Source organism: Periplaneta americana, chromosome 8, assembly GCF_040183065.1.
Source record: "Periplaneta americana isolate PAMFEO1 chromosome 8, P.americana_PAMFEO1_priV1, whole genome shotgun sequence".
Taxonomy (NCBI): Eukaryota; Metazoa; Arthropoda; class Insecta; order Blattodea; family Blattidae; genus Periplaneta; species Periplaneta americana.
The window spans coordinates 115884549-115900480 of NC_091124.1; the positions used below are offsets into that span (position 1 = coordinate 115884549).

The following is a 15932-nucleotide window of genomic DNA, read 5'->3' on the forward strand; positions in this document are numbered from 1 at the left end:
TTTGTAATCTGCCTTTTTACTGAAATTTCTTGAAAAGTTTCTTTTATAATTTTCACTCCAGTGCAATTCACTTTATAAATTCAACATCTATCAGGAAATTGGATTACTGTAAGAACTGAATGGAATGAGCATATCTCCAAAGGACAGTACTACGAGAGTTGTTAAAAAGGGAGCATTCCGAAATGAGGGACCTAGAAAGACTTCTTGAAAAAGGCTTCATTTTTTGCCTTAAGTAACCTTCAGAGAGAAAAGTTTTTCCAGCCTTGTACTATACTATCTGTAATTATTTTGAAATTTTGCATTCTTTGAAGGTATTTAATATAGTGGTAGATAGTATAGTATATATGTTGTTGTTTTCTAATGCCTGGCGCTTGACAATAAAGTCATTTGACCTCTTGCACTCCAATATTTTTCAAAGATATTGTCATGGTCAGCCACTTAAGCACAGATTTTGAGGTGTTCCGAATCCATTTCTTGGTTTGAGTTGCACAATGGGCAGTTAGGGGACTGATATATTCCAATTCTATGCAGGTGTTTGGCCAAACGGTCATGGCCTGTTGCCAATCTAAATGCAGCTACAGACGATTTGCATGGTAAATCGGGAATTAACTGTGGATTATGATGCAGAGAATTCCATTTTTTCCCTTGAGATTGTGTTATCAAATTTTGTTTGTTGAAGTCTAAGTATGTAGATTTAATGAATCTTTTCATAGAGTAATATGTAGATTTAGTAACAGGTCTGTAAGTAGCAGTGCTGCCCTTCTTTCGTAAAGCATCCGCATTCTCATTTCTCAGGATTCCACAATGGGATGGTATCCATTGGAATACAATTCCTTTATTGAGTGTTATTAATAGAGAGAGCATTTTAGTTATTTCTACTGTTTGAGATGAAGGTGTGTGTCTCGAGACTATTGATAGAATAGCTGCTTTGGAGTCTGACAATATAACTGCATTCTTAAATTTATTGATGTGGCATAGAAGATTCCTGAGACTTTCACATATTGCAATGATTTCTCCATCAAAACTTGTTATACATCTTGATTACACAACTTTTAACACTATATCACTACGGAAAACGTACTCTTTGACTTCACATTACACTACACAAACACACCCACACAGGAACAAAACAAAAAGCGCCAAGACCAGGAACAGCCAGTTCTGAAGATGGCCAATAGCAGGCCGAATATAAATGAGGATACCTAATATTAATTGTCTCTAAAGGGAATTGTTTCATTATTTCAGTGTTTACTTCTGATTTTAGTATTTCTTCTGTTAAATTTAGATTATACTCTATAGCTAATAGAGTTAAAGGGTTCGGTTTAATTTTTAAGTTTTCTTTTAAATTCGGGACGTTGATTTTCTGTTTTGGTTCTTGAACCATGGATATGAAACTTTTTTGAAATTTTTAACCTACAGAGAGGACTGTATGAATGCCAATTGTTTCCTAGTAATCTAATAAGTTTTTCATATTGAATCAGTGCTTTTTCTTCTGTTGTCATTTTGATGCTGTTAATATTAGTGAGAAATCTCATAGAATCTATTATTGGAGTTGTTTTGATTTCACCAGTAATGAGCTTGAAAGCTTGGTTTTGAACATGTTCTGTTTCGTTTATGAAAGGTGAAGTAATTAAAATTTCTCCACAGTATGTCAGCACTAGCTGTATAAACATTTTGTATGTAATGTTCAAAGTATTTCTAGGGCATCCCCATTTTTTTCCTGCTAGTTTTTTCAGAAGGGAGAATCTTTTACGAGCTTTTTCAGAAATATATTTCAAATTGTTGCTCCATGTTAACTTACTGTCGAAAATAACTCCAAGATATTTGGATTCATAAGTCCTAGGAAAGTGTTGGCCATTGTATTGGATATTGAATTCTCTTTCTATTTTACCAAGTGAAAATATTTGCTATAGGATATATTAGTATATATTTATTTAATCTGGTAGAGATAAATAGATGGAAAGTTATACCTAATTTAATTCTGACTGCTTTAACTGCTAAATGTTAGTTCTTAATTTTTTATTCTTTCTAGTTTGGATTATTAGGATTGTTATTTTTAAATGGCCTTCAGAGAGAAAACCTCGTACTACACTATCTATAATTAATTTGAAATTTTGCATTGTTTGAAGGTATTTAAAATAGCGGGAGATATGAAGTTATAATTTAATTTTGATGCTTTAACTGCTACATGAATGTTAGTTCTAAATTTTTATTCATTCCAGGTTGGATTATTGGGATTGTTATTGATATCTACAACAACGTATTTCTTCCCACAAATGAGAAGACCACTGCCTTTCTACAGTCTGACCTTAGGAGTAATATTTGGTTTTGTAATTCCTTTTCTTCAAATTTTGCTACAAGAAAATCCAGTTCTTTGGATTGTGCAGTTGATGCTGAGTAATACAACTGTGGTGAGAAGAAAACGTAATTTACATTAAATACTGATAATATTAAATTCAATGTATGTTAGTTCCCTGTTATAGTGAAATATGTTTACAATTTTTAAATATTTTCTTTCTCATGATAGTTTTAGTATTTGAATCATACTATTAGAAAGTACTTTCTGCATACTGGAGTTTTTCTGCCATTCATAATACGTAGTTAATTTCCAAATTTATTTTTTTAAGATACTTTTCTTTATTTATGAGAATTCGTCTAGGTAATGAATGCTTCTCTATTATCAACATGATGTCTTGTGTTGCCTTAAACGAAGGTCTGACATATCCATGTGCCTCGAGAGAAAGCTCAAAATATAAAATTATATAAGCTTAATAGAACTTCTAAGGATATCAGGAAACAATTCCCAGTTAGAACTGTAATTGAAGACAATCTATTATGGAGAATTACATATGTCTCATAAAAAAGAGCTGAGTTTGCTTGTTGATAGGGCATCGAAGTATCCCCTAGAAGACTAGAGTTCGAAGCTAAATGGAGGCAAGGTACTTTTCTCCTTGATTAAATTGCAAAACTATTCTAAGACCCATTCAGTTTTCTATGAAATGGATACCAAGAATTTTATTTTTTCTTTCGAGTTAAATAATCACCATGTGAAGTGTGTCATATTCCTTAATATATGACAACAATTTCATGTTCTCCAAAAGCAAATATTGTATGTTGCAAATGAACTTGAGATATTTTTGTAAAGCCTGTGCATATTGAATCTTTCTTCCTAAAACTCAGCTTTGCTTATGAATTATGAAAGCGTGATATTGGTTCTTGACTGGAAAAGACATTAACTACGAAAATTGTATGAAATGTCTCTCATCCATATACAACACCACCAAGCAAAGTAGCATAATGGTAGATGGATAAGCAAGCTACTTGCGTATAATCATGTCTAGTATTATAAGTTATGCAACCAGTTTTAGCATCTGCATGAAACTCAGCAAATTAAGTGTAAGGTAAAGATAGAGTAGAACAGGGATGTCAAGGTCAGAGCACGTGAAAGACTCTACGTGCTACCAAACGTGCACAAGTTACAATGAATCTATTATGCAGGCAGTAGCGGTGAAAAAGAAGGGGTGAGCAAAATGAACTCTATTGGCCTGCCACTGCAAAATGAATTAAGGGAGGAGATGGGTGAAAATTTCGTAATTTTTGGTGAAAAATTGAATTTTTCGTTTTTTGTAGAAAATGAAGTAATGAAGCCTACTTTACACTTTGGTAGAGTTTTAGAACCCTACGGCGGTTGTAAGTGTCATTAATTACGCCATCTTTAAAAGGCTGCGCTCTTTAAATACCCCCGTGAAGGCGTGGCCCGCACTGAACTTGTTGCTCCCTTTTATTATCACGGATTTTGCATCTGAAAATGAAGGTTTTAAGGTTCTATAAGTGGCTTATCGAGTCATTGTGACTGGTGTAGGAATTACCATAGATGCACCAATAGATAGCAGAGCGATGTAAGTTCAAAAACAGATGTGTAAGAGGTTGTATCTTATAACTTCTAAGTGAATGTTTGTATACAAAGAAAGTGTGTTGTGTTGTTACAAAAGTTTGAGTTTTAATTGAACGTTTAAAATACTTTTCTAAATATATTTATTTCGTTAGTTTTCTTACAGTAGTATAGTGTAGTATAGTAGAGTATAGTGTACATGTAAGGTATATTTATTTGTGTAAATAGTATTTTATCGCCGTGTGAATTGTAGTCATGTGTACGTTTAGGTTATAAGCTATTACAAATTCAACATGCCTAGAAGTAAGAAAGTGAGACAACGTTGTCTGAACATGGTAAAGAAAAGGCGAGAAAAAGAAAAAAACTCGAGTTGTAAATAGTAGGCCTCATGTAGAACATACTACTAGTAGTGTAGAAACCATTTCAAGTAGGCCTAGTTTAGAGAACAATAGTGCAGAAAGGAATCTGAGACAAAACCAACTAGAAATTAGTTGTCAGAATGTATATAGTGTTAATAATGAACAGTGTAAATATTTATTGGTAGATAGTAGTTTGTTGTCAGGCCTAGACTCTGACTTGAAATGTAGTGACTGTAATTGTAAGTCTTTGTACATAGTACTTTGTGATGAAAAACATGGGTTCAGCCACAAGTTAGATTTAGTGTGTAGGGTTTGTGGAGAGACAAAGTCTTCAATTTATTCCTCGAGGCGTCGTGAGGATAAATCCAGGAGACCGGGCTTCGACGTGAACCAGAGGATTGTCCAGTCCTTCGTGAATGCAGGTCAGGGGTACTCTGAATTAGAACAGTTTGCCATGGTCATGAATATGTCTGTGATGAACAAATCTACATTCAATGACCATGCAGCTGTAATGAAGAAGGCCTCTGAATGTGTTGCTGACAGTGTTCTCCATGATGCTAGACTTGAGGTAAGGAAAGCTTATAGCGACCTCATTGTAGATACAGCTGTACCTGAAATATCAGATATTTCAGTCAATTTTGATGGGACATGGCTCACACGTGGACATAGTTCCATGTATGGTGTAGGCAGTGTAATTGACTTGCTAACAGGGTTTGTTCTTGATTACACTGTCATGAGCAAACACTGTTACAGGTGCATGATCGCCAAGAGACGCATGCCCATCACAGATTTTAGGGTCTGGTATGCTGTCCATGCCCCTGAATGTGATATAAATCACGAGGGGTCATCAGGAGCTATGGAAGCAGAAGCAGCCTTAATCCTATGGAAAAGGTTAGAACAGTATGGCCTTAGATACACAACAATCCTTTCCGATGGAGATGCCTCTACATACAAGAGACTCTCTGACGAAAAGCCATACGGGGCCCCGGTTGCTATCAAGAAGGAAGAGTGTATCAACCACATAGGAAAAAGGCTGGGCACTGCCCTCAGGAAAGCTGTGAGTGAATGGAGAACTCGTGGATGTAAATTAGGTGGTCGGGGACATGGTACGCTGAAAGCGATGACTATTGCCAAACTTCAGAAGTATTACCAAAAGGCAATCCTCGACAACCGTGGTAATCTACTGGCCATGAAGAGTGCAATATATGCCACTTTGTTTCACAGCATTTCCACTGATGAGAAGCCCCAGCATGGCAATTGCCCTGTTGGCACAGAAAGTTGGTGCTTCTATCAGAAGGCAGTCACACAGGGTAAGCAACCAGGCCCTCATAAAGACAACGTTGGTACACCTCTCAAAGAAGCTGTACTTGCAAAGATGATGCCTGTGTATCAAAGGCTGGCATCAAATACACTGCTTGAGAGGTGTTTAAAGTGTCTAACACAAAATGCCAACGAAAGTCTGCATAGTGTCATATGGAGACACTGTCCGAAGGACTCCTTTGGTTCGAAGAGGAGAGTGGACCTAGCAGTGGACCTGGCAGTATGCAAATTCAATGCTGGCTGCATAAAAACTGTCCTCAGTCTCCAAGAAGCTGCTGGATTGCCTACTGGAGATAAAACAGTAGCTCTAGGAGTTCGCCGTGACCGAGGACGTGTAGTGAAAGCGAAGCTTCGAGCTACAAAAAAGTTCCAGCACTACCGTCAGGCGATCAAATCTGCCAAACGACGACTTCTAGAAGCTGCTAAGAGGACAGAGGGCACTACCTACAAAGCTGGACACTTTTAACAAGGCCTGTATATTTTCTTTTAAGTTTGAAATGCATGCAAACTTTTAAACTCATTTTTCCACACTTTTTATTTTAGCTCATTTCTCTGCATTCACATTGCTAAGGCTTCCACAAATGTTATGCTAAGAAGTTGAAATTTTTGCTACAAGTGCTCTAAAGTATACTTAACAAACGTATGTTGCCACTTTTTCAAAAAAGTAAATAATTTGTGAATAAAAAAATAAAATGTGTGCATGTACTCTGTAAATTTTAAAAAATTTGAATATGAATAGGATATTTTTTTTTTTCCTCTTTTCACAAGGTAAAACTAAAAAATGTGAGAACATAGAAACTTTCTGAAGAGATCAAAGCTGTTGTAAAAAAAATTCAGACCTGGTTCTTCAATTTTGGAGGAGAAGTAGCATTTTGAAATTATGCAAATTTTTTGTCAAAAAATTTAAATAACTTTTAAACTACTGATCCTATTAACACGAAACTTAAACACATCACTACTGATGTCAATGGGAGTATGTATACAAAACATCAAGTCTCTAGCTAACGAAATATAGAAAATAGGTATTTCACCCATCGCCTCCCTTAAACTGCTCTTCAGTAATAGATAATGTGTTATGCTCATACAAGAAAACAAGAAATAAAGGCATATTTTGCAGCATGTATAAAATAGCAGGATATAACAAATAATAAACGTAGCTTCTCATTAACTTAAGCAGTTTTACATAATGAGACCTATAATTAGTCTAATTATTGTTATGTAACTGTTACATAATCATGTACTACTTTTATGAGCATCATTGCACTTCTAGAAACAAATTTATATTCCTGACTTCTCGCGTAATTCAGAAGTGCTTTTTCTGATTTTTGCCGACACCAGCCTTCTTATGTCTGGTGAAATGTTGTTTCCTGCAGCAAAATGATTTCTAACGGAAGGCCTGAATTGGCTAATATTCCAAGTCCATTGAAGTAAATTTTTCAGGACCGGAAAAAAAAAAAACTATATGGGCTTGCATTATGAGTATTGAAATAAATATTTGTATGATCCAAAAACACAGGCTTAGAGTCGGACTTAGGATATTCTTTTTTACAGAATGATAGCCTATGTAAAATACAACTTGTTAGGTAAAAAGTCGAATTCGATGAATTTTGGACTTGGGATATTTGTCAATTCAGGTATTCAATTGTAACTGTGTTGGTATATTTTCTGGGTTTGTTGAGTAAGGTTCACAAAACAAATCCAATATCTTTAAGTCGCCTATGGAACTCTTCCCAGAGATTTTTTAAAACAATGCAGTATTTTACACTGCTGAATAGGAGTTCAGTGACTGAAGGCGTTGGAAGTATAAAAATTGTGCTGTGACATCCACAATGAAATCTTCATCTCAAAGCTTTTAACAATATCTGTCGACACAAATTAATTAATTCTTTCCTTGTGATCTCAAATTAAAAACGTTCAGATGCTCGAATATATCCTTGAGAAAGTTAAGTTCCTCGATCCATGTAGAGTCAACTAGTTCTGGACTGTCTCTATTTTTCTATTATGAATTCTGATAAATATTTACGCAATTCAAAATACCTGGACAGAACTTTTTCTTGGCATAACCAAAGGTTATCATAATGGTAAGAAACATCGTCAAACTGAAAATTTATGAACGAAAATCTGGACAATTTATAGACACAACTCATAACTGACATGTAACAAGTCTATGCCATTAGCAGCACACACTTTTGTTTGTACATTAGTCTGTAAACATAAATATAATGCTGTGAGGAAGAAGCTCTACAATACATTTTCAGACACATTTACTATTATTTAATGTCAATAAAAACAAACTAATTTGAATATTATATCAATCTGTAGATGAACTAATAATTTCAGGCATTCGACACTGCTTGTCTTTGTAACTAAATAATTTCCACGTACCAAACAAAGAGCATCACCTCATCTGTCACTTACATAAGAAGTCAATTGTCTGGTCAGTGTGAAACTTACTGAACGACACCTTCGTCAATGCGTAATGTACAACCCTTGTATTCACCAGTGACTTGTACCTGATTGCCTTACATGTTCTGATAAGCGCATACAGGCTGTGAGCACGTCTGCACTTTCGTTGACATCACTGGAATAGAACTTGTTGCAGATTAACATGAAAATATCACTAATCACAGGTTTACACCATTAAAGAATATTTTAAGTTCAATGATGCTTGTCTTCTGAAATTTTATCAGTTTTTTTATAATCTTCTTTACTTTCAGAAGAACTTTAACCAGAGTTATCTCTATCTGGATCTTCACTTTCATTATCTTCATCTTCAATTGTTAAATAATCTATTATATTCTTTAATAGATTGTCTTGTTCATGACGTCTTTACAATCTTGTGAACATGAAAACATACGTTTTTTCATCTTTCCAAACCAATTTCAGAAAAACATTTGTGGTGGAAATGTTCGATTTTCTTATTTTATTTCCCGTGGACACTATCTAATCTCCCAATGGATTCTATTGGATTTAGATCAGAAGAATATGGCGGAGACTGAAAACAGTATGTTAATGTTCACATTTTCTTCTCTGTCAGTTTAGATTTCAATGCTTCTTCATCATTATCATTAGCTGTCAGCTAAGATATCATTTTTACATTTGTTGCATTGCAATTATAAGGTAGTTTGCTAATGTAGTATTCATAATGAAGACTGAGTTTGGTTCCAGATTAGGTACAGTCTATTCTCAAAGCCAGAAGTAGTAATTTTTGGTGTGGTAATTTTCTGATTTATGATTAAATTGCATTATGGACAAAATCTGCACATGACAGTTTTTTTGTTAATATACCGTAACATAAATTGTGCTTCATATTTCTTCTTGTTTTAATAATACCTTAATAATAACAAGACAGTGATAATAAGTAAGTAGTGATACAAATATAATAAAAAAGTGGGAATGGAAATGTAATGAAACTGTAGAAACTACTTCGTCTGATAATATACAGAGTAGATTAATGGGAATAAGTGGTCAGTGAATGTTAGTGATTCAAGTGAATAAATAAGTTAGCAACTATGGAAGAGTTCAAATAATGTAAACAATGTTGGGAACAATTAATAAAAGATTAAGAAAAGTGATTGTTTAGTTAAACGAGATTAGTTAGAATAAGATAGATAGCTAGGAAAGGGAAGAGTAAATATAAAAAGAAGGGAGGGAAACAGAGGTGAATGACGTGATAGAAAAGTGATCAGCGTCATTTATATGTAATAGCCGGATGTTTAAAAAAGCGTAAGCAGAATATTTTGTATCCAAGGGAATGATGGCACTGTATGCAGAAATGTGAAGGGCCATCACGACCGATGTAAGCTGGTGGAATAAATATGTCATATCATAATAATACCTTAAAATAACGCATCATGCACCAAACTGAATACTTACAGATTAAAAAAGAAAATACTACAGACACACAAGTATACTTTCGCAGATCATATCAGTGTTACATGTTCAAGCATCACTAAACATTAGCCTAGATCATATATGTAACAGATAACTCATCACTATGTTAAAATCGGCAGCACTTTGAAGAGAACAACTGCCAGGATCGCCACCTGTCCGCTGTAAACGAACATGAGATGGCAATACACTTGCTAATGCAATTCAAATGGGAATTATGACATGACTCCTTATGTAACAATTAGATGGCAGCGTAGTAAACCTGACAAAAGTTGTTAACGTCAAAGCCTATAAGGCCGACCTATCTGGGTATATATGATCTAGGACATTAGTAAGATCAGTTCAATCGTTGTCTGCAGTGTTGACAGCAATATTACATCCAGCAAAAGAAAGGAGCATGTTACTACACATGTTATGTTTGAAAGTAAGACACTAAATCAGAACTATTTCTTTAAGAACTGTTTGTAACCGAGAAAGTAAGTTGGCACATGTACTGGGCAGTAGTATTTAATGAGCTCCCCTTTTTTTATCTTTTTGTTTCATCTTTTAAAAAATTTATCAATTTTTTTTTCAATTCAAAATTATAGAACATTTACGAAAAACATATAACTTACATATTAACAGAAACAATTATATTTCTGAACTATGTTAATTGAACATTTAAATAAGTATAAGTTAACATTTATTAAGATAAGTACAGTTACTCTCTTTAATATTCGGCCACTAAGGTTTGTAACCAATTCAATGTTTATTCTGATTATCTTAATGACAAATATAAACAACAAAAGTATAAAGTCAACATTTCCTCTTTAAAGTTATTACTGAAAAAATTAATCAGTCTATTCTTCATTATAAAGCATAAAAATAAATTCATATCGAAAATTGACAATTATCACAGTCACTTTAATATTCGGCCACTTCCACTTTTAACTAAATTCATCCTTTGTAGAAACTAAACAAATAACATTTAGTGATCTGTAGCATATCTTCTTCTTAAAACCTCTCTCAAGTGTTGTGGCATATTATAAATGTATTTCTTAATGTTTTTAGTGCATATTTTAGCCCATTCCTTCTCTATTTTTTCTTCTAATTCACCTTTTGATTTTGAAGGTGTTTTTTGTGTTCGTGATTTCAGTTCAATCCAGAGATTTTATATGAGGTTCAGATCAGGGCTTTGGGGAGGGGTGTCAATAACTTTGAGACAATTATACAGGAAACAGTTCTTCACAAGATAGGATTTGTGTTTAGGGTTGTTATTCTGGTAAAATTTAAATGTGTCCCTTATGCCCAATTTTTCTGCACTTCTGTGTAAGTGTTGCTTCAATATACGAAGATAGTCTTTCTTCTTCATTATCCCTTCGATCTGTACCATCTTTCCAACTTCTGCTGCAGAGATGCAACCTCAGATCATGATGCTGCCTCCTCCATATTTCACAGTGGACTGAAAATTCTTCATTTCAAGTTATTCGTTTGGCTTCTACCACACATTTATCTTGCCAACTGAATCATAAACATTAGATTTACTCTCGTCTGAAAAAATTAGGCAATTCCACCAAGAAACATCTTTATTTACATATTCCCTAACAAACGGCAGCCTCTTTTTTATGTTCACTTCACTAATGAAGGGCTTTTTTCTTGCCACTCTGCCATTGAACTCAGCTTTTCTTATTATCTTTCGGACAGTTTCTGGATGGACAGTTTTTCTACTCTCTTCAAAGAGTTCACCTGTTAATTTTGGAGCACTTAGTTTCAGATTGTTCTTTATTTTCCGAATTATTATTCTTGCTTCCGAATCAGTCAGTATTATTGGTGGTCCTTTTTGGGGTATCGACTGTAATCTATCTTCCGCCTTATATCTCTTTATTAATGTCCCCAATATGCTTCTTGGTATATTTAATATTTTATTGATTTCTCTTTCAGATTTCCCCTTTGCATGATGGAAAATTACGAGTTGTCTCTGTTCAAATGTTGTATTCCTACCTTTAATATTTTATTGATTTCTCTTTCAGATTTCCCCTTTGCATGATGGAAAATTACGAGTTGTCTCTGTTCAAATGTTGTATTCCTACCTTTACGCCCCATACTGTAGCGGCAGATGCTTCAGAACACATGCAGGCAGAACAGCAAGCACAGAAACATTGTGCCTACTGGGGCAGCAACCCCATGCTCACATAAACAAATGAAGTGGCCGAATATTAAAGTGACGCGCTCTTGTGCCCGTTAATAGAAAAATATTTTTAATTCACTTGTGTAATAGTTTGAAAATTTGTGTATTTGATATAATTACTATTAAGTATCAGCACATCATTCTCAATTTTTATTTTAGACTTAGTCCAATTTCTACTGAATAATAAAGACAAGAAAGCCTGAAAAAAGGATCTGGCCGAATATTAAAGTGAGTAACTGTATGTCGAAAATATAAATAAGTTATTTGAAACAGAAGGTGACCATTAATTTCCTAAAAATTTGAAGACAAATGATATATATATATATATATATATATATATATATATATATATATTTTATATTACAGTAGAGCATTGATTATCCGAAACAGTTTGGGATGGAGGGGGGGGGGGTTTGGATAACTGTTCATTTACGAAAACAAATTGTACTGGTGTTATAGGAGCAGTATGAAACAAAGAAACACTGATATTAAACACAAAACTGCAGATATATGTTTTGTATCACACGTCTTACAAATAACACAAACAACTGACTACCCTAGTTTGACAAGTTCAACATAGCCATTAAAGTAGGTGTACAGTTCAGGAAAAGAAGTCCACTTTTTTTTTTTGCTTCAGATCTGAAACTCGTTTTTTGTCGCTAAATCTCGCAAACAGCACTAGCGGAACTTCTACATAGCGTGCACTCAAATTTGAATTTGCCAACTGGAACACTTTCAGTTAACCGATGTTTTGGTTGATCGGTATTCAGATAATTGATGCTCTACTGTATATGAAAAAAAAGTACTTGTATTTTTATTTTATACATGCTAGCTGTATACAAATGTATGATTTATTTGAAAAGAGTCATATTTCATAATTGTCCAATATCATGTGAAATGACTTAATTGCAATTGTGTAACAGATTTGTTTCTGGTATGTCTATACAGGGGTTGCTTGTAATTTATTGGGTAATATGCAGCGGATTGGCAGTACTGGCAGTAAACTTTCAAATTCAAGGAGGAGAACAAGCATCAACGATGATCAGGAAATACTTCCACATCTTGGCTGTGCTTGTGTTCATTCCGGGTATAATCAGAGAATGCTGCTTTCTTTACCTGGCTACTGGAGTTGTACTAGGTTTAATCATTGGCTTGGAGGTATGTACAAATGAGGAAACTCTATTAGTAATATATATAAAAAACAGGGTGAGTTGAAAGTCACTTTCCCAAACTTCCTTACATTTAATTATATTCAGTTTACATTTGACTATACAGTCCTTTACAGATTTTGTTCGAATTGGAGGCCCTGTTTCTCGATACAAATTCACAACTTTTAGACTCTGATTTACAGATGGCAGAACATAACTCACGATTTTCATCGATTTTTACGAATGATTCGATCATCTGTCGCAACCGATGGAAATCCTGTGATTTCTGAGCAAAAACATCATATTCCAGGATACCCAACAGCAAAAAATCACATGACGTCAGATCGCATGATCTGAGTGGCCATTCTATTGTGCCATGAAGACCAATCCATTCGTGGATTTGCTGGTTCAAGAAGTCCCTCACTCCTACACCAAAATGAGGTGGTGCGCCATCCTGTTGCCATATTAGGTGCATTTCGGCAAAACGAGGGCTGTTTTCAAGTACAGGAATAATCACCTCTTCTAACATCTGAAGATACTGGTCGCTGATAACCGTTCCTTCTAAAAAGACACCTATGACACCTTCACTCCAAATGTCACCCCAAACTAGCAATTATTGCGTAGAGCTGCAACCCAACACAATAAAACAAAACAACAATAACCATACATAACATCGGAAAAACAGTTGACACATGAATATGGTTGTCAACCCACCACTTATTACACCAGCTATTCGTTTATTCAAGTTATTATATCTGTATACGTGTAAAAGTATGAAACCTAAGAATGAATAGTGGGGAAAGCGACTTTTGACTCACCTTGTATGTATATTATTTTACTGTTATGTAAAAAATCAGTGCCATATCTCATTATACATTTTATGCGTCTTACAAAAATTCAGGTCTTTATCAATGGTATTTCTGATTATAGTTTATTTGCTTAAACTAGCACTCAAAATATATGATGAATCTCAAGTCATGCAAATAATTTGTAGCAATTATTCGTGAGATAAACATCGTGTAATATAATGAATAGTATTTTAGTTTCATAGAATCTTGAACTTAAGTGATCGTAAGATGAATGAATGAAACAATCAGTCAGTCAGTCAGTCAGTCAGTCCAGTCAGTCAGTCAGTCAGTCAGTCAGTCAGTCCAGTCAGTCAGTCCAGTCAGTCAGTCAGTCAGTCCAGTCAGTCAGTCAGTCCAATCAGTCAGTCAGTCAGTCAGTCAGTCAGTCAGTCAGTCAGTCAGTCAAAATTCTCATCATTCTGTATGGAACATAAGACTCTCAGAAAGACTCTACATCTGACTTTTTGGCGAGTTCCTTATCTCTCCCCATGTTTATTCTCTGCTTTTGACTTTTGCTACTATTGTAGGTTTCTGTGTTATCTTAGATCTATCTTTTCCTCGACCTTCTTGTGGATTCCAGTCAGTTGCTTTCGTGACTACATTGTTTGGAGTCAGTGAAGTATATGTCTCAGCCATCCCCACTTCCTCTGACGAATTTCCAATTCTATTGGTCTTTGTTTAGTTTTTATTCACGGATTTTCATTTGTAATCTGGTCCAGTCAGAATATTCTTTGTATGCTGTGCAAACATTTGTTACCATAATAAAGACTTGTAATTGGTTCTTGTTACTTCCCAAGTTTCACAACAATTGAATAACACTGGCTTAACATTAGTGTTTAAAATTTTCAATTTTGTATTATTATTGAATCTCCAAAATTTACAAATAACCCTATTGCACCTAAGGTATGCTAGGGTTGTAGTTGAAATGTTAAGCATAATATTTATTTGTCTAATGCCTAGTAAATGATATTTATAATCATTGACTGAGGGAAAACAAGAAAGTGATGAACAAAATATATAACAATTCAAATATGTTTACAATCTTTTAAAAATATAGCACGTGAAACTGAGAAATTATTTACAACAGCAAGGGTTAACAAATAATTTGAGAAGAGGAGGACAGTATGTAGGGCTGATGTTACATTCATATAAGTAAATGTGAAGTTAATTTACATTTTTCTCTCCAGAAAATTGAGGAATCAGATAGAAAATGATAAACAGTCTGTAATTATTCGTTACATTTGCAGAAATAATCGTTTTTATTATTAATGTGAAATCTTTGGATATAGGAACCAAATTTACCATGACTTGATAGAAATTGGGTAACAATGTAGTTGGGTGCCACTAATTTACTTTTAAGCCAATCTGAAACAGTAGGGGGAAAAACAGCTCTTTCGATAACAATCCCAATGCACTATTTCTTCATTGGTCATCCCATTTCTTCATCATGTTCTTTCTTAATTTGTTCTTTCAGATTGGTTTCAGTGGGCCAAAAGCATAATGAGCCTTTTTTTCTCTCTCACATTACTGTCCGTGCCACCATTGTAATTTATAACACTTACTTACTTATGGCTTTAAAGCAGTCATGCCGTTTAGTGCACGACTGTGCTTTCCTCTCCATTCACCCCCTCCACGAAATGTGACGTAAGTAGGGGTCGCGGACTGCAGTCATCAATCACGTCGTGCATCATTGCACCTGGTATAATAACAACCTGTGGCATTGCTTGAAGATGTCCAGTGCTCTGTTTCGCGTCGAGTGGGAGGAAGAATTCTTTTTTGTGCTTCATTAAGGTAAACCATATTGTTTAATATGTTCGAAAACTTTGAATGTACTATCAAGGTACAATATCAACCGACATTTCAGGAGTAGCTATCCCCAAGAATATGGTACTCGTCTGTCAGATATACAACAGAAAAGAAAACTCCATGAACTAAAGGAGACTTTCTATAGCAGCTAAAAACGTGACCAGCAGGGAATTTCACCTGTCAATATTCTGCGTGCTAGCTATAGAGTTGCGAAACTGATAGCTGAAAACAACAAGCCCTTTTCTGATGGAGAATTCGCAAAAGATTTAATTGTAACCATAGCAGAGGAGATTTGCCCCAGTATGATCAATACATTTAAAACACTTAGCCTAGGAAGAACTGCAATAGTGTCAAGAATAGCAGAAATGAACTCTGACATAGGAGACCAATTAAGTTTTATGATAAAAGGTCTTACATGGTACGCATTAGCCTTAGACAAGTGCACAGATATTAAGCATACAGCACAATTAGCTATATTTCTTAGAGGAGTAGACAATGAAT

The 15932-nt window shown here is 34.6% G+C and overlaps 1 protein-coding gene across 4 annotated transcripts in view; it reads left to right on the plus strand.

Annotated features, from left to right (window-relative positions):
* The window catches only part of Dolk (Dolichol kinase), a 122177-nt gene that overhangs the window by 47707 nt on the left and 58538 nt on the right, over window positions 1-15932 (plus strand). For all 4 annotated transcript variants that reach the window (XM_069833467.1, XM_069833468.1, XM_069833469.1 and 1 more), the window contains 2 exons: window positions 2223-2411; window positions 12578-12787. In XM_069833467.1, the coding sequence (XP_069689568.1) occupies window positions 2223-2411; window positions 12578-12787 (399 nt within the window). The remainder of the gene's footprint in view (window positions 1-2222; window positions 2412-12577; window positions 12788-15932) is intronic.